This window comes from Punica granatum, chromosome 5, assembly GCF_007655135.1.
Source record: "Punica granatum isolate Tunisia-2019 chromosome 5, ASM765513v2, whole genome shotgun sequence".
NCBI classification, from domain to species: Eukaryota; Viridiplantae; Streptophyta; class Magnoliopsida; order Myrtales; family Lythraceae; genus Punica; species Punica granatum.
The window spans coordinates 1,790,660-1,815,060 of NC_045131.1; the positions used below are offsets into that span (position 1 = coordinate 1,790,660).

A 24,401-nucleotide genomic window follows, 5' to 3' on the forward strand; every position below is an offset into this window, starting at 1 on the left:
GAGAAAATTTTAAAAAAGATAAAAAAATGTAATGATTATGTTGTTGAATTGATGGAAACAATTAAGTAAAATTAAACTTTGTTATCAAATAGGTGTCGAGCAAGCGATCTCTAAGTCAACGGGTGAGAATTTGCATTACATCCACTTTTAATAGACAGAATCACTATTATACCTTTTCATAATACATGAGTATCTTGTAATTGCTTAAATAATACAAAAGACATAATTTCTTTCTTGTTTCCGGATCATCGATCACGTAATAATAATTCCTTTTGTCTATACCTCTATATAGATATATTTATAAAGCTAGGTGACCCAAACTATAGCTAGGGTTTATATTCATACGTGAGGTGGGGTAAAAAAGAAAGTAAAGCAAGAGGGGAGACCAGGATTCCAAAGCTCTTTCGCGAGTCTTCACGTTTTCCCATGCATTCATGTTCCCAATCATAAATTTTGTGTCCACCAGTCCCATATTTAATCATACGGTAATGTTTCTCCTCTTATTTACATATATATATATATATATATATATATATGTATGTATGCATGCTATCAAACTTTTCTTTATAATTATCTATCGCAAGTCACATGGATCAAGATCCCAAAGAAAGAGCATAATATATGCTTTGGCTGCAGACTCCATTCGTGTATTACTAGAGGTGGCGTCCACATGATTCAATGTAGGTTAGGGCAAGTCGGGATAAGGAGGGCCCATTTCATGCATTATCTGATGCTGCCACTGTGTCCTGAGCCACAGTCCTTGGTAGGCCAGGCCAGGAGTCACAAGTGATTAGAATAGTTTATGTAATAGAGATTGTCGGTAAATGAAAGTCACGTCACATGTCTACGTATCTTCTAATAGCAAGCATATTTGATATAATTGCACATATGCTAGCTCGAAAGACGATCAGATAATGGAGGAGATAAGAACGCTAAGGCGGCATACATACACTGAATTGAAAGCGATTTAAATTGGGAAGGGGGGGCATTGTGCTGGCCTTGTCAAAATGAGCCCCATTCTTTGCAAAAGACAAGCGGGAAGGAGGGGGGAGGAGGTCCTCGGCATCTTTGTTACAATCTCTCTCTCTGCCTTTTGCTTTTTATGGACAACTCTGTAATCGATGTGAACCCTATCAAATCATCATTTTCCCTCTGCGACCTTTTCGAATTTCAGCAGAATCCAAAGGTGAAGATATTCATTTTTTTTTTAAAAAAGTGTAGTATAGTACAGTATATTTTTCCTCAGTAATAAAAATAAAAATTCAATTCGATACTCGTTATATGATTATTTAATGCTTTTTTATAAATATGACATTTCTTTGTAACTAAAAATAAGAGAGACGACTATTCATTATCATCCACACAACACTTCTATGATATGATCGAATTAAGTATTATAATCGCCACCCTGATTTCTAATCATGGAAGTGATTCGTTCCAAACAATGATACGATTTGGAAGAGTTAATCACATGATTACGTTGAACTGAGAAATCTCCATGTTGCTGAGCGATATGATATTAACTGTCGAGGTTGATACAGTTGACCCGGAATCTCTTCTAAACTGGAATAATGGATCGGTCCGTGGCCTGACTATATTTTCGGCCCGGAACAATTGGGTCCTTTGAGCCGCTAGCCCAGCCCAAGTAATACACGTGCTGAACCAGCGTTGGAAGTCTTGTTCTACTTCTTGGGCCAAAACGGAGGCCCATTGTAACTATAAAAAATGGGCTTACTATTCTTTTCCCATGATTACTATTTAGATTCTTTCTTAATATTATATTTATAGTTTTATTATCAAATATAATTTTTTCGATGAAAAGAGAGATCCAAAAATCTAATGTAATGAAATAGAAATCCAAATAGTTAATGAAGGGGTGTAAGTCTAACTACAAGCCCTTGATTGACATGTGAGGAGGCATGATACAGGGCTACACCCTCTCGACTTATCAAATTAAGTTTAATAGTCAAAACATTACGGAATCATAAGAAAACAACAATATCCTTGACCGAAACTCGTTTCCGCGTGAGATTGTGACACATTATAATCCATAGCAAGCATCGACAATAAATTAGGTATTTTTTCGAATTGATATGTCAACCCCTTCTCTCTCTCTCTCTCTCTCTCTCTCTCTTTTATGTATATTAATATAATAAGCTATGTACCTACTTAGTGCTTTGATATCTCCCTAATTTTAATCACAAAAGCCTTGAGAGGTGGACATTGTTGACAGTTCGATATTGCAAGCAAACAACAATGGAGGAAAAGGAGTGTCAAAAAGTCAAAAAGAGGATAACTTTTTAGCCCATAAAGTGCACTACATTACAATATTGCATGGAAAATAACAAAAATTCTATGAAATAAGAGCTACCCAAATATTGCACTGCCGTTCCTGTTCTGTAGGTATGGGAATCCCTATCTTCTCTGATCTCAAACTATCTCTTGCCCCCACCACAATATTCACATTTTATCATATCATTACCCGATTACCCGTTATCCACATGCTCGTTAAATTAGTTCGTCGGCATAAGAACCGCATATGCCAATAGATTTCTATAAGTATAGCACAATGACTTGGACAGGGTGTTATATGATATCGTGTTAAATTTTAGACAATATATATATTTTTTTTGTTATTTCCAATGTGGCACAACTTTGTTGACTGATTTCAGCCTAACATGAAAGTCAAAGGACGACAACCTTTTAGACAAAAAGAAGCCTACAACCGGGAAAGAAGACCCATTAACCATTACTATTACGCTCTATATTTTTTAATTAATGGAAATTAAAAAAGAAAAAAGAATTACTATAGAAGAAATGATTTCATCCGGATTGCGCGTAAGGTGAAAATATTGAAAAATTATGGGGGAAAAAAAAAAGGTTATCCGACAGCTCTGCCCGAACTCTGACCCAACCAGTACGGTACCACCAGTGTCACGTAATTGACACTGTCGGGCTGCCCGGAATCTGGGCGGGCAGGTCCGGACTCCGATTTCCCACTTCCCAAATATTACTACTGTGTCCACTTCTCTTCCCTCTCAGCTGCGACTTCCCCTCCTCTTGCCCACCACCGGGAGGATCACTGCCGCGAAAGGCAGCCACCCGCGGAGTGTGGCCATGGGGCAGGGCCTGAGCTGCGGAGAGAGGCGGGAGGGGCACCTGTTTAGAGCCGTCAAGAATGGGGACCTGGACACGGTGGAGTCCATGGTGAGGGACAACCCAGCAGTGCTGGAACAGGCCTGCGGAAGCGCCCGGTGGTCCGCCCTGCACGTCGCCGCCGCCGCTGGCCAGATCGAAGTGAGTTTGGCTCCAGTTCCCGCTTTGATTTGTTTGATCACTCGGAGGAAGCTCAGCTGCTGCTCTGTACATCGGGACCATGAACTACGAGCATTTAGAAGTGATTTCACTCGGATGATGAACATAAGCATGAAATGGAATACTCTGATCATCTGATGAGATAGAACTGATCTACATGATATGGCTTATTTAGTTGATCCCCATTTCTCTGTTCTTGTTCCGTTGTTTCTGAGGTTGATGTCAGTTGCTAGGATGTGTCGGATTACGTCTGAACTGTTTGATGAAAACTGAAAACTGAAATCTTTGATTTGATTGCTAGGAGTGAATCATGTGGTTAACATTGATGCAGGTCCTATCAATGCTATTGGATAGATTCAATAACCTTAACCCAGACATGTTGAATCGCCATAAGCGGGTACAGGTTCCGGTTCGTTTTATCTTGTTTTTGGTCGTTTCTGAAGCTTTTCAAGGCACTGTTTTGACACTTTGGTTTGTGATCCGAAGACTCCGCTGATGCTGGCCGCAATGCATGGCGAGATCTCTTGCGTGGAAAGGCTCATTGAAGCTGGGGCAAACGTAGGACGACGATGCCTTGTTTTTGTCTCTTTTCTTTCTCTTGTTTACTCTGAGAATTTAGCAGGGAAGAAACCTGATGGTTATGTTTTGAAACTTTTTGGTCAGATTCTGATGTTTGATTCAGCTCATGGTAGAACATGTTTACACCATGCTGCATTCTATGGCCATTCGAATTGCCTGCAAGCTATTCTTTCCGCTGCACATTCTTCACCAGTCGCAGATTCCTGGTCTTTGTCTCTCCCCTTTCTCTCTCTCAGAAAAGGATTCGATGAATTGTTTCTAGGAGCTAAGTTTTTATTATTGCAGGGGATTTGCAAGATTTGTAAATATAAGAGATGGAAATGGTGCGACCCCATTGCACTTAGCGGCCCGCCAAGGAAGGTCCGAGTGTGTTCATGTTCTCTTAGACAGGGGTGCTTTAGTTTGCGCTTCAACTGGTGGATATGGGTAAATGAAATTTATTTGACTTCAACGTCAAATGGACTATTGTGATTTGAGAAAGCCATTTTCTCTATGAGACTGACGATTGAGTGGTCCATGCAGCTACCCTGGGAGCACACCACTACATTTAGCTGCTCGTGGGGGTTCATTAGATTGTGTCCGAGAGTTGCTTGCTTGGGGAGCAGATAGACTTCAAAGAGATTCGTCAGGGTAAGCCCCATTGAGCAGTTCATTTCTGATTGCACCATGTCCTTTTGCTTCCCTTTTATCTAGGAAGACAGTAAGTTACACCTAGGTCGGCACCCCTGCTACATGTCTGGTTACGAGGTATCATTCTTATGTCTTCTGTGGGGTCAGCTAAAATTCCTCAACTCTTTTGAAAATCCATATATTTCACAAAACCAAGATTGGAAAATGGAAAAGGGTAGGTTCACAATTTAAACTGGTCTTATTTAATATGATTATTTCTATCGACCTTGTTTCAATTCTTCATATGAGATTTAAAACTAGAGCTTGGCCAGCTAAATTGGCTGCGATGTTTGCTCTGCAGAAGAATACCTTACATGGTTGCTCTGAAATACAAGCACGAATCTTGTGCTGCCTTATTAAACCCTTCAGCAGCGGAGCCGCTCGTGTGGCCATCGCCATTGAAATTTATCAGTGAGCTTAACCCGGAGGCCAAAGCACTCCTGGAGAATGCTTTAATCGAAGCTAACAAGGAGAGAGAGAAGGCTATTCTAAAGCAGACTACCAGCGATGATCCACCTTCGTCTCCCTTGCATTCTGATTCTGAAACAGATGACAATGCTTCAGAGGTACTGTTTCTATGGTTTAATTCTGCTTCTGAGACTGATGATATCGACATGATTGGGCACTATTTAAAGATAAATTAGTAATTTAAGACATTAATGAGAATATTGTCGGATTTCACATCATAAACATGAAAATGACATGGTAACACAAACTATCCCGCCTGGGTTAGGACAACCATAGTATCTGGGATTTGGAACGTAACTATAGCAGAAGATACTAGTGTGCATGCGTATAAATCGTGTACTTTCTTTGTTTTTATTGTCTTTTCGGTAGTATACCCCTTATTTTTGTTTGCTGAGATTTTCCTGGACAGGACGATGATGTTGAGCTGTGCTGCATATGTTTCGACCAACCATGCACAATTGAAGTGAGGCAATGCGGCCATCAAATGTGCGCCCACTGCATGCTTGCTCTCTGCTGCCACAAGAAGCCAAATCCCGCAACATCCTCAACAGCTGCTGCCCCTGCCTGCCCCTTCTGTAGAAGCAGCATCACCCAATTAGCCGTCGCAAAGTCGAAGTTCAGCGGCCACAATGATCCGGAAGTCGAAGTCAGCCCCTCAAGACCACGGAGATCTAGAAAGTCCTTTAACCTCAGCGAAGGAAGCAGCAGCTTCAAAGGGTTAACAGCTATAGGGTCATTTGGTAAAATAGGTGGGCGAAACTCGGGGAGGATCGCGGCTGAGTGCAGTGAAGAAGACGACAAGCCATAAATAGTGCTTCTTCGTATCTGCTCACATTTGAGAAATCTGGTTTCTATTTGAGTTGAATGCTCGGTAATTCTTTCAGAGTCATGGAAGTAAACTAAGTAGTCTGCTTCCGCTTCTCCTGGAAGAGAAGTCGGAGCGAATGCTGCAAGGAGTTTAAAAGCATGGAAGTTTCTTATTTGCATTGCAATATAAACTCTCTTACAGCAATTCTTGGTTTAAGGGTCGACTTGAATGTACTCATGAAACTAAACATATTACAATGGGGATTGAATCTGCCTAGAAACTGAGAGATTCAATTTCAGAGTCGTCCTGTGAAGAACTGACTGTAGGAACAAGAATGGAGGATCTCCATTTTACTCAAACAATCTAGAGAATGAACACGTTCTCCTTTCGTACACTTTAACCACACAAGTGAAGATGTGAAGATCTGATGCCCTTCATTTTGTTCATTATGTTACACAATATACTGTCTTCTGATGAACACTTGGGAGAAAGATTTGAAACTCCCTGTGGGGCTAAATAGAGATATTTTGTCGCCGACAACTGGGAGTTGGGACGCTCGTCATTATGAATGGCTTGCACCGGGGCGGTACTCTCCGATTCCGAGCAAGTCCTGCATATGGTTGACATTTCACTCTTGTTTTCAGCACCCAGCAGGGGAAAAGCAAAACTCTGATCACATTGAAAACTTCTTATGAAACTTACCTACTTACTAGTGGTGCAAAGACTTCTCATTGAGATGCATGAGACTGAAATATGTAACTGCTGATTTAGATATCAACACAAGTACCTGGCATGCTTTATTTTTGGCTCGAGTTTCTGCTGTACTGGGAATATCATGATTAGGTTTCAAGAATCTCTTCTCCCGACGGTCACACGAGCCCCATCCATCAGAAAACCGACCACCCCTGCAGACACAAAACAGAAGCTCAGACAAAACAGAAGCAATTTGAAGCAACTGGTAGTGCTACTAGGGGCAAGCTGTGCAATGGGAACATACTGCATGTATGCTCGCACCACGAACTCAGCACGTTGTACATCTCGGTTCTGGTCAAATTCGATGGACTTATCTTTGATCTCGAAGGACAGATTGAAGTAACATGATATCTTCCTCCACCCTATGAAAGGAAACAAAACCTATGTCATTCAGATCATTGTTCTGTGCTTGAAATAAATCGAATGTAACTGATTACCTGACTTTTTGATGAAGGGATGCCCCGAAATCATTGTGTAGTCAGTCGTCTCCAAAATCTGTCCATTGAAATGAAAGAAGCAGTACATGCCTACGTGCAATGGAAAAAAAAAGAGCAACTGCAGTAGCAGAAAGTTAAGATCTTACCGCCATGGCAGCATTCTGGTACTCCTTGAACAGAGAAACTGAAGGAAACTTTCCGGACAAGCTATGCCTCGGGGCCTCATTCTCTTCACTTTGCACATAGCATACTGGCGACCTCTTCAGATTACCACTTGACTGACCAATCTCCGGTGAGAGGTACGTCTCAGGCGTGGATCGCGCAGGGGTGGTCGGAGTCCGATGCACGCTCCTGACCAGAGCCAGAGGGCTGGTCTCACTCGCTTCCGGACTGCAGGTCCTGGCGAACTTCTGCGGCCGACTGTATGTCCACTGCTCCTGCTGCACCACCTCTCCATCTCTGAGAAACTTCATTTCGGGTTGGGGCGAGTACTGCATCGGCCTAGGGTTGTAGGCTTGACCGGACTTTGGCAGCGGTGGAGAATAGTACGAGGCTGGAGTCGAAGTTTGGTGATTCGAGTGCTTGATTTGGAGGGGCTTGCGAGATTTGGAGGAGATGGAAGCCGCGGCGGAGTCCATCAGAGCCCATAGCGTGGCGTCGTCGAGGTCCTTGTCGTCGATGGAGTATGGGACTGCCGGCGAGGCCATGTCACGGAGATCAGTGCTGGTCGAAGCTACAGCTATAAGCTCGGGAGGAAAGGGTTTCCGGAGCAATCCCCCGCCGTCGAAGCTTCCCTGAGCTCCAGCGAACGCAAAGGGGAAGGGACGAAGCTCTGGTCTGCTCCCTCTCTACTCGTCGATTTGAATTTTCCCGGTGGAGGGCCGACGAATGGTCGGATAAGAAGCCGTAAGGGGATGGGCGGGAGATTTTTGATGGCGTCGGCGGGAGGAAAGTGGGCCGGAAAGCCTGTCCGATGTTGGGTTTTGAGAACTGGGCCTGGGCCCTTCGAAGCGGTTCAGCCAGCATGCTTTTTCATGATCCGAACCGGACCAACCCGACCAAGAGCACTCATCTTCGTCTCTCTTCTCGGCCTACGCCTACCAGTTCAATGAAACACTTCGCAGACATCAGATCAGTGAACATCTCCGAAGGTAGCTTCCTGAATTAGCAGCTTCCTCCTCGATTGAGAAGACAAAAGGTGGATGAACTTGGGTTCCGTGCTCTTCTGATTAGTATTATAAGGGTCTGAACCATTTTTGGACTGCTGAGCTGAGAGAGAGAGAGAGAGAGAGAGATGGGCAGGGCAGCGGTTGCAGCAATTGTGAGCTTGTGGATCGTTCCCGTGTCCATTCTGGTGAATAGCATCGTTCAAGAACCTTACATGGTAAATGGGGTGGACAAAATATTGAATTTTTGTCATAAAGTGCTCTGCTTTCTTCATATTATGTGTGAAAATCGCATGCTTGTTATTTTCTTGCAGGATGAGATCTTCCACATTCCGCAAGCTCAGCAGTACTGCAGAGGCAATTTCAGAAGTTGGGATCCCATGATCACCACCCCACCTGGCCTGTACCTTTTCTTTCCTTTTAGCATCGTCTGTTGACTGGCTGACTGATTGGTGTTGCATTGCAATGGAAATTGATCGTTTGTGTTTTCTACCAGGAAATCATAATATTTAATGTCATTCTTTTTCTTTTTTTTTTTTGACTGCCATGCTTCAGCTTGTAGATCATGTTAAAGTTAAGAAGATAGACATCGGACAAGAACTATGCTCTATCTGAGTGATTTCTTTTAAACCTTGATTTTTTTCCCCAATATGATATACTTTTCAGTTACATCACTGCATAATGTAATTTTATCTCTTCTGCAATCATCCTGTGCTTGTCTCTCCTTTGTGCATCTCTTCAATCCTCATTGAATTTCTACTGTATAATGGATACGTGGGAAGACAATAAAACCTTGTCATATAGGTTGACCGTGCAAAATAAATTTTCCTGCAGGTACTTTCTTTCGCTTGTCCATGCATCAATTTTCTATCCAGTCTCATTCTCGGTTGGCCAAAAATCATCATTTCCTGAGGTATGTACCACAGTTATTCTTCGGTCCACAAACTGCGTCTTGGCAGTACTATGCAGTCTTCTCTTCTATGAAATATTTGCCATGTGGAGACCAGCAATTGATGACAGGAAAGCTACACTTTACTCGGTGATCCTGGCCCTTTATCCTCTGCAATGGTTCTTTACTTTCCTCTATTATACGGATGTTGCATCGGTGGCTGCTGTGCTCGGAATGTATCTTGCTTCTTTGAAGAAGAATTACTGCCTCAGTGCTCTGGTGAGGATTCTGACAGTTTCCAAATTTATTGCTTCCGTGGCGAAGTCTCCAATTATAAAATCTAAGCTGGTTTTAAGGATATGTCACCCCTTGGGTGATAGAATATCTCATGATCATGAGATGGAATTTTTATTTTCAAAAGAAAAAAAAGAATTGTGCTGATCCCGTAGTTCCTATAGATGGGTTGGTTCCTTGACGATGGAGAAAGAGATGGCTTACTTTGCTCGAGGATGTTTGCAATTGTCAATTTTGTGAATTGATTTTTCATTCTGATCTGAGAAACTTTTCATTTACTTACCAAAAAACGATTGTATCATGAATGAAAACTCAATGTGGTGATATCATGTTGCAGGTGGGGGCCTTTGCAGTAATTATGCGGCAAACTAATATTATATGGGTGCTTTTTGTTGCATGCACGGGAGTTCTTGATATAATTTTTACTCCTCAAAGAGATAAAGCAAATGTGAATTATATAGATGCACCTTTGGCGAAAGAATCTCAAGAAACTAGCAGTTATTATGCCAGTTCTGCCTCGAATTTGAGAAAACGAATAGTGACCAAGGCAGCGGATGATGTTGAACATTCTGTGCCTGGTGCAATTTTGGCTACAACCGAGATGCAAGGTAAATTGATGCTTAGTTGCTTTGTCTGGGCTTTTGCGGATTTTCTATTTTCCATCTTGATGAGAGACTCCTAGCAGGGCCCATATTACAGGCATTAGCCCACTCATGTGACCACTGCCTTGGAGTGTTAACTAAGGAAGATTGGCATTTCCCTGTGTCAGGTCAATCGTTTATTTGTTTAGTGAACGAATTCATAATCACTCGCAGGTTCGCTTGATGAGATTAAGGTCATTTTATCAAGAGCTTGGAGTAAGAAGCTGGAGCTGTTGGTGAACTTTAGTCCCTTTGTTATGGTTTTTGCTGCTTTTCTTGCATTCGTCCGGTGGAATGGCAGCATAGTTCTCGGTATTTCCCATCTTTCTATTCAAAATTAAAATCTAATGGCGCCATTTGCTTCTTACTCTGCCTTCCTCGTATTGCAGGGGCAAAAGAGGCTCACACAGTTTCTCTGCATTTTGCTCAGATAATGTACTTCAGTCTCGTTTCTGTGCTAGCAATGGCTCCTGTGCACTTCACAATGGGTCAAGCTGCAGATCTTTTCAAGTCCTTCTGGAAGAATAAGCCTCTAAGTTTCATCATTTGTATTGCTGCTCTTGTTGCTGGCTTTATCTCCGTGCACTTTTTCAGGTCAGGTCAGTCGACAATCTGCAATTCTAAGCATATTAATTAATTTAGGGATCTTGTACTGTTTTGGCTACATCTAATCTTGAGTTTAACTTTCTAGAGAACTGAAAGCTACAAAATTTTGTGCTTAACGTTTTGTGAGATATATATATAAAAGTCAAGACTCGTGACCTCTTGGTCACGTGGGATGGCTATTCTGTTCTATTTTTTCATCCCTGACATGAAGTGAGTTCATTTCTGAGAAAGCCTCATTTGTCTCACTTGTTTTGTATTTGCAGCATAGCTCATCCTTATCTTCTAGCTGACAATCGACACTATCCCTTTTACCTCTGGCGGAAGGTAATTATGGCCCATTGGTTGATGAAGTATCTTCTGGTTCCAGTCTACGCTTATTCATGGTTCTCCATCTTCAGTATATTGGGTGTGTATCTCCAAATCGCCTTTACAGTGTTTGAAATATTTTATCAGACTGACTAGCATTTTCCTGTATCTTCCTTTGGCAGGGAGAGTTCAGAGGAGGATCTGGATCTTAGTATATTTCCTGGCCACTGTTGCAGTTCTTGTTCCTGCTCCATTGATCGAGTTCAGATACTGCACCATCCCATTCTACTTCCTAGTGCTCAATTCACGAATTACCAATGATCGGAGTTGGCTTCTGATGGGACTCATGTACGTGCTTGTGAACGTATTCACAATGGGAATGTTCTTGTTTCGGCCATTCAAGTGGAATCACGAACCGGGGATTCAGAGGTTTATCTGGTAGCGGAGGCAAATATTATCAGCAAGTTTCTTTTCCTCTTTAACTGATGCTGTAGACATAGCCCTAGCAATCAACGGGACTAGATTAGGCCGTGGAGAATGGCTAATTGTTTTACATGTTAATTTTACGATGCCGTGCCTGTCAAGTTTTCTTATTTCCTTATCAGGAAAAAGAGATTTTGAGATTTTGTTTTTGCTTTTGCTTTTATTGTGTATAACTAAAAACTTACCGCTTATTTTGTAAATCTCAAGTTGCATTACGAAAATGCCGGGCATTCTAATTTCTACCATCCTCTTGGACGGGTTCAGATACTTAATGAGAGATCGAGGATGAATTTTGAATAAAAGTAAAAGTCGAGGAGGAAAACTGAAAAACAGCTAAACGTTCAGAACCACCTCAGTTTCGTATAATCGTCTTCACTCTGGTTGCGTTTGGTACATTATCATTTGAGATTATTGGTAATTTAAATTTGCATTGAGATAAATTCTTACTTTTTTATCATTTGAGATTATAAGTAATTTGGATTTGCATTGAGGTAAATTTTCACTTTTAAAATTATCGGTAATGTTTATTATCATGTTTGGGATGAATTAATAATATTATATATTATTGGTAATCTTGCTGGCAATACATAGACACCTCTTAGTCTTTGTTTATGAATAGAATGGAGTTTAACTCCACTCCATTCTGATTATAAATAATTATATTTATTTGGAATTATAATGATTATGTTGTTGAATTATGAGAAAAAGTGGGAAAAAGTGAAAAAAAAATAATGAATAGTTGAGAGAACGCAATGATTGTGTTATTGAATTGTGAAAAAAGCAATGAATAATTAAGAGAATTTAATATTAAAAATTGAATTAAATGGTAGTTAAGATAAAAAATTTGAAGAAAAATGAAAAAAGTAATAATTGTATTGTTGAATTAAAGATAACTGAAGTTAAGAGGAGTAGAGTAAAAAAAATTACTTCATTCTCAAATAAAGCCTAAATTACTAATTGAGTGGGAAAGTGAATTATTTTAACATTTAAATTATCAGTAATATACTTCAATTAAAATGTTAATCTAGTGGGCCCGGAGAATTTAAAATTGAATTCCTGGTAATCCATGTGAATTATTGACGTTTGGTATGTGGGAATTTATGTGAAATCTTAAAAAATTGATTTAAGATTGTAATGATTATGTTGTTAAATTATGAAGAAAAAAAGTGAAAAAATAATGAATATTTGAGAAAAAATAATGATTGTGTTGTTGAATTGTAAAAATAATAATAAAATAATTGAGAGAATTTAATATTAAAAATTAAATTAAATTGTATAAAAAATTAAAAAATTATTATTATTATTATTATTATTGAATCGAAGATTATTAAAGTTAGAAAATTAAAGTTAGAAGTGAAATAGAATTAAAAAAATTTTAATGCGACAAATAAGGCCTTAATTACAGATGCTTCGCTGACTCCGACCAATAAAGCTGCTTCCTTTGCTCATCAATGGATCCTCGTTGACCCTTTTATTTCTTCTCTGCAACTTCACCAGAAAGAGAGAAGGGAATGTTGAACCCCAGGGTTCGAGCTCTGATACGGTCAAGAAAGTGGGCGAAGAAGGACTGGGCGATCGCCGCCGTCGGGTTATCCATCATCCTCGTCGCTCTCTATTCACTCACCGGTTCTCTTCGCCGAGCTCCGTTGCCCTATGATCTCACCCCTACAGCTGCTCTGGTGGAGCTGACCTTGCTACGCAATGCCAGGGACTTGGGCGCACGTACTTCTCCCCTATCGCATCTCTCCCCACCATTGACACTTCTCTTTTGCCCTACTTACAGTGATGGAGGTTTGATTGTATTGCTGAAGAATGTCTCAAGCTATCATTTTTTCTGTGTTTGCAGTTTGTCTGGACGGAAGTGCCCCCGGATACCACTTTCAGAGGGGCTACGGATCTGGCTCCAGCAATTGGGTTATCCACATTGAGGTTAATCTGTGATTCCATATTGTTGTCAGATTGATTCGGTTGGAGCAAAAGAAATGCTCTGACTTGATAGTGTCTCTCTGCGATGGTGATCAAGCCTGGATTTTTAATGAACTAGTGTTAGTCTGTTGAAGAAATGTAGTCCTCCTGAGCTTAGAGGGAAGAACAGTAGCTGGGTTTTGCTTCGGATGCTATCTTGATTACTGACATGGTTATTCATATGCTTATGCATGGGGTGCTCCGTATATGTTATAGGGCGGTGGTTGGTGCGATAGCCTTTCCTCTTGCTCTTCCAGGGCAGGAACAGCATTAGGCTCTTCAAAGTACATGGACAAGCAAGTTCCTTTTTCTGGAATTTTGAGTAATCAACCCTCTGAAAATCCCGGTGCGTATCTTCTCCTCTTCTCAAATTACATTGTCAAAGCATTTTGTCTATGTTGGTAAGAAAAAATATTTGTGGCTAAATCTACAGAAGAAGAGCAGCTGTTCAGTCCGCTACAGCTAAAACTGTTACTAAAAGAATTTGAAAAGAATTTGGACTTTTTCCATTTATTGAGATTGTTAACATTGAACTGTTTGGTCAATTGAATCGAGGGTGTTATTCGTCCCATCTCGTTTATTGCTCCAATAACATCATAACTATAATTTTTCAGATTTCTTTAACTGGAACAGAGTCAAGATACGCTATTGTGATGGTGCATCTCTTGCTGGCCATCCTGAAAGTGAGCTGAAGGTAGGAAAACCCTTTGGTTATGTATGCGCTCTTCTTGACAGTGAAGAATTCTGGAAGTTCCTTCTCACTGCAGAGGGGGGGGGGGGGGGGGGGGGGGGGGGGGGGGGGGGGAGGGGGAGAGAGAGAGAGCAAACTAACCATCTTTTCATCTCTCCTCTAATACTCTTTCACAGGGACACAGACTCTTTTTCAGAGGCCAGCTCATCTGGAAAGCAATTATGGATGAACTCTTGTCAGCAGGCATGTCTGGTGCAAAACAGGTAACTTCCCAATATATCCTTAAATGGTGTTTATATTTTCTAGGGATGTCAATCAAGTTTTAATCAGGAAACACCTAAAGTTATAAGCTGGCATATTCTTGCTTTTAATTACCAGTACTGCAAATGGTTTGGAGCACCATTGTTTGTGGTAAAATGATTGTTTTACTCATGTGCTATGCCTTTAGAGCCATATTGGAGCATGATGTCTCTTAGTTGCCTGAACTCCTTACCATATAGTATTGCAGAAAGGAGACTCATGAATACATCATACCATGAATTATTGGTCCTTATCATAAATTCAATGACCTGCAGGCTCTTCTTTCAGGATGTTCTGCTGGAGGGTTAGCCACTCTTATTCATTGTGATGACTTTAGGGAACTACTTCCAAAGGTTACAACAGTCAAGTGTCTTGCTGATGCAGGTTTTTTTCTCGATGAGTATGTCCTTGCTATGCACTTCTTTCTTCACAGTACTTTAGCTTTGTCCCGCTACTCTCGGATATATCTGACATGGCATTATATCTTGCGGCCAGTTTCTCTTTTGTGAAGTGAGCTTGTAAAAGTCAACTCTAGCATCAACTCATGCTTATCAAACAGTAACTGGTCTAAATTAATGTTGAAGCAAATGCATGCTCAGTCCTAGTGAATCAGTTGTTTTGCTTGTCTGTTGATGATTAGTTGGCTTTTGTGCCTTCAGATAGTGACGCTGTCATTGTTATTGTCAGCTAACTTCTTTTTTCTGTGTCATTTTATTTTGTTTATCTATTTCAGGAAAGATATAAGTGGAAACAGAACTATGAGGTCTTTCTATCACAACGTTGTCCAACTTCAGGTTGGCATTGATGATATACGGTCCCTTGCTATCAATATGCAAGCTGATAAGATTTCTTGGTGGGGACCACCCTTCTCCTGGTTGAGAACATCTTTTCACTGATTTCTTATTATATCTTTTGCTTTCAGGGTGTAGCAAAAAGCCTGAACCAGGATTGTGTTACAAAGACGGAACCCTCTAAGGCAGGCTAGTTCTTTCTTGGCTATGTATATTGTGTCCCTTAGTGAATGCTTTCTCCCCTCCTATTGTTATGTTTCTTCACTAATGCTGATATTTCCTTTCCAAAATGCAATGCCAGTGTATGTTTCCTGAAGAAATTGTTAAACATATAAGAACCCCAGTTTTCCTCGTCAACCCAGCCTATGATTTTTGGCAGGTGATTTCTCTGACGAGATCGCAGCTGTTTACTGAAATTTTTGCACCCAACCCTGTGTTTAATAAGTGTCATAAATTTCCAGATACAACACATCTTGGTGCCACAAACTTCAGATCCTAATAGAAACTGGCAAGCCTGCAGACTGAATATACGTGCCTGCAGTCCTAGCCTACTGGAAGTTCTACAAGGTAATTTTGGTTTTTTGGCATTTGATCTGATTTTCTTCCTTTTCTTGTTTAGTATTTTTTGAGATCTTGTATGTTGTTCACGAGCAGGGTTCCGTGGTTCCCTGTTAAAGGCACTGAGTGAGCTTCAAGAAATTAAGGAATCGGGATTGTTCATAAATTCTTGTTTTATTCACTGCCAGACATGGCTTACTGAGACATGGCACTCACAAAATTCCCCGAGAATTAATACCAAGGCAAGTGCAAAGTTTGTGTATCATTTCATATTATGAAAGTGTTAATAAAATTCTTGACTACCATGCTTAGTGATGAGGCTTTCTGTGCGTGTGCTTTGAATTGCTTCGTTGCAGACAATTGCAGAGTCAGTTGGGGATTGGTACTTTAACCGGAAAGAAGTGAAGCGAATTGACTGTCCATATCCTTGCAATCCTTCTTGCTACAATATGGTTTTCGGTTGAAGGTTCTGGAGAACTCGAAATACTTGTCTCTCGGATTTTTCGGGCCATCAATCGGAACTCATTGCCAGAGAAGTGTGGTCACAGCACGTGAAAGGTCTTGATGTAATTTGTTCTATTGTCTTTCCTCTTGAATCCTGTGTTACTAGATCATAGGGAATTGTAGTGGAATGATTGATCGAAGTTCTGTATCTTACCCACTTGAACTCCATCAATGATCTTGAAATATATATAAAGAGATCTCAAGAGTCAATCTTCGCCGAACCTTGCAGCGTTTTATTCTCAGCTGTCTTCCCTTTTGATCTATTTTGAGTAGCTCGAGCATGCTGTCTTGCCCAATGTCATTTCACGATAGCTCAGCCTATCTGTACATGAAGGATAGTTTCTAGTTTCGGTCGAAAACAGCATCTTCCAAGGAGCAATCGCGTATTTACCAAGGAAACCAGGATGCTAAAGGAACAGCTCTGCAAAACCAAACACCATCCCAAGTCGATGTTGGTTGTATTTGAACCCACTCAAACCGACATTCAATATCGTTTCCTGCATCGGCCGTTAGTTTTTCGTGTAATACAAACATGGTTCCCCAACCCGGGGATACCGCATGAGCATTCCCAACTTAAATTTGAAGGTTAAGATGGAGGAAGAGAGCATCTCAGGTTTTTTTTAATTTTAAGTCGGAGTTAAAAATAAAAATTTTATCTTTATGATAATGTTAAAAAAGAAAGAAAATTGAATAGATTCTCAATATCATGGGAGATCCGTCCGTCAGGTGGGCTGCAGCCAATGAATCTTTTCACATTTCTTCTCTCACAACCGAACCATCACTGTCACCAACCCGTAACTTCTGTTCCCTGCCCCTCATAATTAAATTAATATAGGTCACGAGATACTACGGTAAACCTAAACCACCTCCTGTGGTCCCTAACTCCGCTTAGGCCGATCCTAATCATATCGGATAAATCTCATTCAATGCCCAAGTCTAGAGGATCTGATGACACTTGTATGGTGCCACGAAATATCCTAAACTTAGATAATAGAGTTCTCAGTTATGTGCATGGCTTGAGTTTATGTACACTGAACTTTTATAGCTCGTCGAGAATCCTTTTCGTACAAACCACGGGAAGATTGGACAGCCGAAATGCTAGACTGTATCTGCAGTTGTGATCAGAGGGTTCTGAGGGAGGGAGAGATTGCTTGGAACATTAGTAGTGGTGATGCGCCACGCATCATGCATGCGTCTCACTTTGAAAACTTCAGAAGCCAACAGTTTCATTAAATAGGGCTTCGCCTACACTACCCAAAAAAAAAAAGAAAAAAAAAAAAAAGGAAGATAGGGCCTGCCTAACCTTTTTTGTTTCTTTGCTGCCAATTTCCATAAAAGAAAGTAAAACCTTCTCCTTTCAGGAATAGAATTCCAATCTAATCCAAAACCTCAAACCCAACTCTACTTTTTTGTCGTCTTCCTCTCGTCATGATCCTTTCTTTTGGCGTGACCACTCAGTTTATTGGATAAGGTTAATTTTTACAAAGATATTAACTTAACTTGAATATTCTGAATTCCAACGCCACATATAAAATCTATTTGCATGAGTGTTTTTTTTTTTAAACTGCATTAAATCTCGAAGTTTATCAGTTTCTGCTTTTATTAATTTTTATATATTTTTATCTATATATTAAATTGGCAGAAGTAAAAAGAGATGACATTGCAGATCTTGTCAAGGACCCATCTGGAAATTTAGAATATCATTTGGGGGGCAAAGTCAGAAGGCTGACCCTTTTTTTTCTTTTTTTAATTCCTCTAAGTCCATAAAGCCTGTTTGAGATCTTATTAATAAAAAAAAAAAAAAAGGCTTTGGGAGGTCAAATAAAGCTATGGCCAGGATAAGAAGGTAAACCGAATTATAACCAAAAAACGCGTGCAAATGATGTTTTTGTTTGACTATCCCCATCACCCCATAATTATATTGATAATAATGCCTTTAGAGTCTTGTCGCACTGAGCGGCCGAAATTATCATGTCATTAGAATTTTAATCACCATCAATTTATATGTGACAGACACGATCAATGAGAATATGATAAATTAAGTTCTCGATACGACAGGTTTTGCTAGATATTACACTCACTGAAATCACGAGGAAATCATACATGTACATCTGTCCCGAGTATCTCTCCCGTAAGAACCATGCATATAGGCAAGAGGAGGAATCAAATTCGAATTGATAGGGGTAGAGCGTGGACTGTCCCTATTATACCGGATTTGGTAAGGTTCCTATACGAGACTGTGGGCGCAATGGTCCTCCTAGATGAAAAACATTGGAACATTTTGACTTTTATCTCATAGCAAGCCAATTTCAACACCAAATTGTGGAAAGATTCCTAATCTCATTTTCATCAGCTTAGTTGCATTCTGATGTTGATGGCCCTGTGTGTTTGCAAAGATCAAAATTCTGATTCCTAAAGGAATTTCCTAGAGAGGAATATGAGCATTTGACATTATGCGCTAAGATATCCGATACAAAAATCAATACCTGAAAATTACCGGAATAACCCGTGAAATCCTAACAGATACTTAAGCAAAATTGAATTTGAAGAGTTAAAAAAAGGGCATACTTTTTTTTTCCTTTTTTTTTTTGTGCCTTGTATTTACTTTCCACAATCAACCACATTTACACAATCACACCGAAGATCGCCATATTCGCCCCTCGAATGAAATTATGATGACTGATACATCGTCGTGGTACCTTCTCCGGTCGCCTTGAGGGATATCGAGCAGCTCGTGGAAGTCTATACCTGCATGACAAGAACAATATGAGCATTATTATATGTATGACTCGTTATTCATCTACATCATACTTATTCTGATTGCTTCACAATAGAAATATGTTCTTACCAGCCTTCTTCGCTGCTCGGAAGAGAACTGCCTCGATGAGATGCTGTGCCGGATCGCCCTCTGGAAATGAGTCTAGGAACGACTCAACTGCTGAGACGGCTTCCTGGTTGGTGAAGTATTGGTTTAGTCCATCTGACGAAAGGATCAAGAACTTGTCAGCAGGGCTGAGCCGACGGTGGCACAGGGACGGGAAGCAGGTGATGTACGGCGAGGTCCCTATGTAATTGATCCGGAACATCTCTAGAAGTGCATCATTCCATTTTGGCTGCATAATAACAATATGCAAATCAATCAGAAAAGTATCCTATTTGTTACCATAAAGTTTGGCATTTCAGAAAAGCACACTGAAACGATTGCCAACACGAGGAACACGAAGCTGATTGATCAGCAGATTAAGATTTCCAGTAATCTGATATTCGCAGCTACCTGTTTTAGAAAGCCGGCGCCGAAAGCACGAGTGACCTTCAAGTAACCCTTCACCCGATCATTGACTACCGCTGAAGCATCGTTTGGGTGTGCCTTCCTAATCCTCTGAACCTCCTGAGGACATTATTCACCGACAAATTGTATTAGTGTAAACATCAAATCATGGCGTGGAAGAACTTCCCCAGAGTTTTTCAGTTATCATCTCTTCTGGCATAACATGAAACCTGGAACCGGAACCATTAATTTGGGCGACCGCAGCGTTGTACCTCTCTGATATATGTGCTGTGATCTCTGGTGAGTTGGAGGGAAGTTAGAGTCGGCAACACATCGAAGTCGTCTTCATCACCATAAATCGGGCCAGTGTCAGGCTCAGGCTCGGGTTTCCGGGCTAAGATTGCTCGACTGTCCCCAACGTTCATCAGGTAAACATCTTCACCCTTCATCAGCATCACCAGGACACAAGATCCCATCAGAGCCAATTCGGGATTCTTCGTCACCATCTGATCGGCCGCCTCTAGGAAGGCCTCCTCGGTCTTCCTAAGGGCCATCGAAAGCGCCTTGAGAACACCCAAATGATCGACCCCGCGATCACCATCACGTCCTCCTTCCATGGGTTGATTGTTCCCCAGTAGCCCCTTGAGCTCCTCGTGGACAGTTGAATAGAGGTTAGAGATCAAGAAATCTGGAGCATCGGGCCCGTTGAACCCGTCATAGATCCCCACGAAGACCCAACTGCTGTCCTCCGAGATCACGACGTGCATCCTGTCCTCCCCTGCTCTCCCCTGCGCCCATTGGAGGCCATCAGCAACCTGAACAGAACCCACCGGAAATTCCCCGCTTTCGAAGCCTCCATCCCGGGATTCACTCTTCTTGCCAGGGCCTGGTTCTCTACTCCCACCACGGGCTAAAGTCCTCCGGATCGCCCTCCGGAAGAACCTGGCGAGGTTCCGCCTCTTCCGCCTCTGTGGGGTCATGACCTCATAGACTCCATGGGAGAGGCTCCTGTCGAGCATTACCTGATCGGGCACAGGCCTGTCAATAGAACCCGAGTAGATAACCCGCTCAATCGGTCCTGAGATGAACCCACGCTCGCCAGGGCTCGAGCTGGAGCCGGAATTGCGGGGTACAGGTTCAAGAGGGACGGAGAAGAACATGCTGGAGCTCTCGAAAGCAGAGGGGGCCTTATCGAAGGCGGCACTATAGGAGCTGTAGGAGTCGGTGAGGGAGGTGGAGAGGGGAGTGGAGGTGTTGGCGCTGATGGAGGCGCCGGAGATGGAGCTGAACGTCGTGGTGGACATCTGAGCAGAGGAAGACAAGGAGGAGGAGGAGGAGGGCTCCACAAGCCGGGGCTGATGGTCGGAGCGGATATAGCAGAAGGAATGGCCGTGGCCGAGGCCGAGGCCAAAACCGTTGGGGGGCGGGATCAAGATGACATCAGGGTGGCGGCGGGAGATCTCCCCGACGGCCTTGGAGCAGCAGTTGGCCAGGCCCAGATGCTTTGTTATGCCGTTTCCCATAATACCAAGTTTTCTTTTTTTTGTTTCTGGGAGCTTTCTCTCTCTCTCTCTCGAAGTCCTTATGAACTGGGAATTCTCATGTCTGAATTGATGCGATGAGTGGACTGGGAGAAGAAGAAGAAGAGGAAGAGGAAGAGGAAGAGAGAGAGAGAGAGAGAGAGAGAGAGGAGTTGACTTTTGTAAGTGGGATTTTGTTGTTTTATTTTTTATTTTAAATTTTTTTTGGGGTGGGTGTTGTAAAGGAAGGAAAGGTGGGGGAATATATGCGGGAGTTGACTCTGAGATGTTGTGTGGGGCAAAAATAAGAAAATATACAAAAGCATTTTTTTTTTGGCATAACTTATTGGTTAAATTGTGCCAAGATAAGCCATAGAATCGAAAGGTCAAAAGGTTCGAGATCCTTTTTCTCTACAAATTACACGAATATGTAATTCCACAAGTATACCACGGTGCTTTCATTGAGTGAATTTTATAATAATGTAAAAATGAGAAGCTAATTGGAAGTACCTTATAATTATGATCCAGGTTAAGATGATATTTACCAAATGATTTAAACATCTTGTGATTCCCCTATCCACCCTCGATAGGCATAGAGGAGTTCAAGTTCATCCATTTTCTTGAAGCCGTAAATTCGGATTTTAGATGCTATGAGAACGATATATGCGTGGTTACACTGCATAGAGTTGAAATATAAACACGAAAAACATCGAAAGCACATTTATGTCATGAGCAATCACATCTTTCATATGCCAAAACAAACGAGTATGGCTCAGCCATGAGATATATGCACGTGTTTTTTGGAGACGAATCTCAAATATTATTATAAATGTTAATATCAAATTTTCATTGGGCTTATAAGGATTTGAATTCATTTCTACTTAAAAACTCAAGCTGATAAGTGATGATACCAAAGTCATATATTAATCCATGTATTTTCCTTTGAGATTAATCCAATTTTACTCCTCAACACTCGCACTCACGTGCAACATTTAGTTTATTTTTGCCTACACGTTGTCACGTGTCCTTAAATACCCGTCCTCAATAATTGACCTTGAACCGGGCTCATCTTTCGTGCTGGGGTGAAGGATGGACTAATATGAGGCGCTCTTATGGTTGCTCTCAAACATACTGAGCTTGACGTGGTGTTGGTGTGCATGTGCGCGTGATCACGCATACGCATAACCTAGACTCTGATATCATATTAATTTTTCATTCGGCTCATACGGACTTTGGCTTATTTTTACTTAGAAACTCAAGCTGATAAGTGATGATATTCAAGTCATACATTAACTAATGGATTTTTGTTGAGGATCCTAGATCCCCCGTGAAAAATATGAAGGAGTACCCATAGGTTCATATAAAGCTTGGGTACCATCACTTATCAGCTTGAACTTTTAAGTAGAAATATGCCAGAGCCCGTATGAGCCCACAAAAATTCAATAGTTAAAGTCAAATTGAAGAATCTCTGACTATATATCATATGCAGATTTTGCTAACATGACTTCGTGTCATCATGATACGTTTAATACTTTCAGTTCGAGCGTTTAGTACTTAAATTCAAGTGTTTAGTATTTTTAGTAGTCGTGATTAGCATAAGTATTTTTTTACTTTTACTTACAATTTAAGTGTTTAGTATTAGGATTCAAGTGTTTAGTATTTTGTATAATCTATCACAAATAGCAAAAGTATTAAATAATTTAACTAAAATACTAAATATTTAAATTAAAGTACTAAACGTATCACGATAATACGGAATTATATTAAAATTTCGAATCAGATGCCCGTATACTGAGCTATCGAGGAAGTACATATCACTCCTACATGCACGACAGAAGCATCTTATATTTGTTGCCTTTGGCATCTTTCTCTTTTTTATGCCTTTACCGGGAATCGGTTGTTTCCGGAACAAATATAACATTTGTGTAGAGCGAGGGGACCAAATTAAATCAAGAGACTTCATCTCACATATATGTGTATATACATATATGTAGTTTTCTCATTTGACGATTGTGCAAGTCCACTTTGCTCCACCCTCCATTCCAATATGATGCGATATGCTCCCTTGGGAAATTTCCCACCGTACACTTAACTCTGCTTTTCTCTAGTTAATCTTATGCACGGACGGATTACACGCTGTCTACATGTGTTGACACATCTGATGAAACGCCCATATCTAAACAAATTTTATCTGTCGGACTAGTGATTCTGACGGCGCTTATAAATAATAGGAAAATAATATGAATAATTGCGCTCTATAACTTAACATTTGAAGGAATTTTTAATTCTAGTTTAAACTTTATTTTTTACATGAAATATTTCAATGTTGACGTGTTGATTTTATATCTATCTCGACGCTAATTTCTCGTTCAAAATTGACGGAATTGCACACTTGGCGCGTTAATTTTGCAACGTTGCTTACATATATTACAAAATTAACGTGTCACGTGTGCAATTCTGTCAATTTTGGACGGGAAATTAGCGTCGAGATAGATGTAAAAACAACATGTCAATGTTGGGATATCTCAGATAAAAAATTAAGTTTGGGTTAGAACTAAGAATTTATTCAAATGTTAGGTTATATGGTACAATTAATCCTAAATAATAAAAAGCTGAGGAAAAGATACATCCCATTTTAAAATTACACTCCTCAAGCGTATCATAATAAGTATTGCACATCTTCGTTTGATAATTAAGAGATTTTAAGTTTGATTTTCGTGATGAGACGATCCGTAATTATTTATTAATTATTAAAATATAATTTTTATTTTATTATGTTATATTCATTGGCATCACTTATAACTGATAAAATTTAAAAAAAAACACACACGCGCGCACATTTGTTTACATTCTATGATGAAGCATATAACATTATTCTTCCCAACTTGTTGAATGGAATTGCCAAGCCAAAATGGTTTCCTTTTCAGTAAAAGTCTAGTAAGGCGTACCATAGCCTGAGTTAACAAATCATATATAACTACTGCACAACAGAGTGGGGTTTGGGGTAAATTTACGAACTGCTTAAAATGCTTATGCTTATCGAGTTACTGGGCCAATGAGACCTATACCCTCGTTTTGAACCTGGCAAGGGTGGTCCTTATTCTTCGTCGCGATCCCCATTTTGTTATCTCCTCGTCACGTATTTTTCGGAGAACTCCTTTTGAGCTGAGTTCTTTGGATCTGCTATACAGTAATACTCATATTTTTCCTTCATTGCTACTGCTAATTGGGCTTTTCCCCCTCATTTTTCCACCAAGAAAAGGAGACCAGATTGAACCGACACATGTACGACCAATTACTTCCGTCATAAGAAGTGACAATTGAGTATGATCTTAATATGCGTTTAATAACATAAATTAACTGTTGAATTTAAATTTTCAGTACTTAATC

General features: G+C 40.6%; 5 protein-coding genes across 6 annotated transcripts; 3 read left to right on the plus strand and 2 right to left on the minus strand.

The window, feature by feature from the left end:
* Nucleotides 1–3,014: 3,014 nt before the first annotated feature.
* LOC116207428 (putative E3 ubiquitin-protein ligase XBAT31) lies at nucleotides 3,015–6,201 on the plus strand. Its single transcript, XM_031540355.1, has 8 exons — nucleotides 3,015–3,297; nucleotides 3,647–3,712; nucleotides 3,802–3,873; nucleotides 3,979–4,100; nucleotides 4,180–4,320; nucleotides 4,417–4,524; nucleotides 4,865–5,129; nucleotides 5,441–6,201. The coding sequence occupies exons 1-8, from the start codon at nucleotides 3,118–3,120 to the stop codon at nucleotides 5,837–5,839; spliced, it is 1,353 nt and encodes a 450-aa protein (XP_031396215.1). The 5' UTR covers nucleotides 3,015–3,117; the 3' UTR covers nucleotides 5,840–6,201.
* On the minus strand, nucleotides 5,995–7,933 carry LOC116207429. Of its 2 annotated transcripts, none has more exons than XM_031540358.1 (5): nucleotides 7,176–7,933; nucleotides 7,030–7,087; nucleotides 6,837–6,954; nucleotides 6,627–6,744; nucleotides 5,995–6,449 (listed from the first exon to the last, which is right to left on the minus strand). In XM_031540358.1, exons 1-5 carry the CDS (start codon nucleotides 7,734–7,736, stop codon nucleotides 6,402–6,404), a joined length of 903 nt encoding a protein of 300 aa, XP_031396218.1. In that variant the 5' UTR covers nucleotides 7,737–7,933; the 3' UTR covers nucleotides 5,995–6,401. The 2 variants fall into 2 exon arrangements, with proteins under 2 accessions (XP_031396218.1, XP_031396216.1); XM_031540356.1 differs by having other exon boundaries at nucleotides 6,542–6,744; nucleotides 7,176–7,766.
* Nucleotides 7,934–8,140: 207 nt separating this feature from the next.
* LOC116207427 (dol-P-Glc:Glc(2)Man(9)GlcNAc(2)-PP-Dol alpha-1,2-glucosyltransferase) lies at nucleotides 8,141–11,635 on the plus strand. The gene is made up of 8 exons (XM_031540354.1): nucleotides 8,141–8,413; nucleotides 8,510–8,598; nucleotides 9,030–9,363; nucleotides 9,716–9,986; nucleotides 10,194–10,331; nucleotides 10,409–10,613; nucleotides 10,889–11,031; nucleotides 11,114–11,635. The coding sequence occupies exons 1-8, from the start codon at nucleotides 8,324–8,326 to the stop codon at nucleotides 11,371–11,373; spliced, it is 1,530 nt and encodes a 509-aa protein (XP_031396214.1). The 5' UTR covers nucleotides 8,141–8,323; the 3' UTR covers nucleotides 11,374–11,635.
* A 1,212-nt stretch (nucleotides 11,636–12,847) lies between these two features.
* Nucleotides 12,848–16,444, plus strand: LOC116208338 (pectin acetylesterase 5-like). Its single transcript, XM_031541717.1, has 12 exons — nucleotides 12,848–13,136; nucleotides 13,261–13,343; nucleotides 13,596–13,725; nucleotides 13,994–14,073; nucleotides 14,247–14,333; nucleotides 14,646–14,770; nucleotides 15,104–15,164; nucleotides 15,293–15,346; nucleotides 15,463–15,540; nucleotides 15,623–15,728; nucleotides 15,816–15,961; nucleotides 16,076–16,444. The coding sequence occupies exons 1-12, from the start codon at nucleotides 12,926–12,928 to the stop codon at nucleotides 16,181–16,183; spliced, it is 1,269 nt and encodes a 422-aa protein (XP_031397577.1). The 5' UTR covers nucleotides 12,848–12,925; the 3' UTR covers nucleotides 16,184–16,444.
* A 2,192-nt stretch (nucleotides 16,445–18,636) lies between these two features.
* Nucleotides 18,637–21,227, minus strand: LOC116208337 (probable protein phosphatase 2C 23). The gene is made up of 4 exons (XM_031541716.1): nucleotides 19,764–21,227; nucleotides 19,498–19,611; nucleotides 19,072–19,336; nucleotides 18,637–18,971 (listed from the first exon to the last, which is right to left on the minus strand). The coding sequence occupies exons 1-4, from the start codon at nucleotides 21,012–21,014 to the stop codon at nucleotides 18,856–18,858; spliced, it is 1,746 nt and encodes a 581-aa protein (XP_031397576.1). The 5' UTR covers nucleotides 21,015–21,227; the 3' UTR covers nucleotides 18,637–18,855.
* Between the last annotated feature and the right edge of the window lie 3,174 nt (nucleotides 21,228–24,401).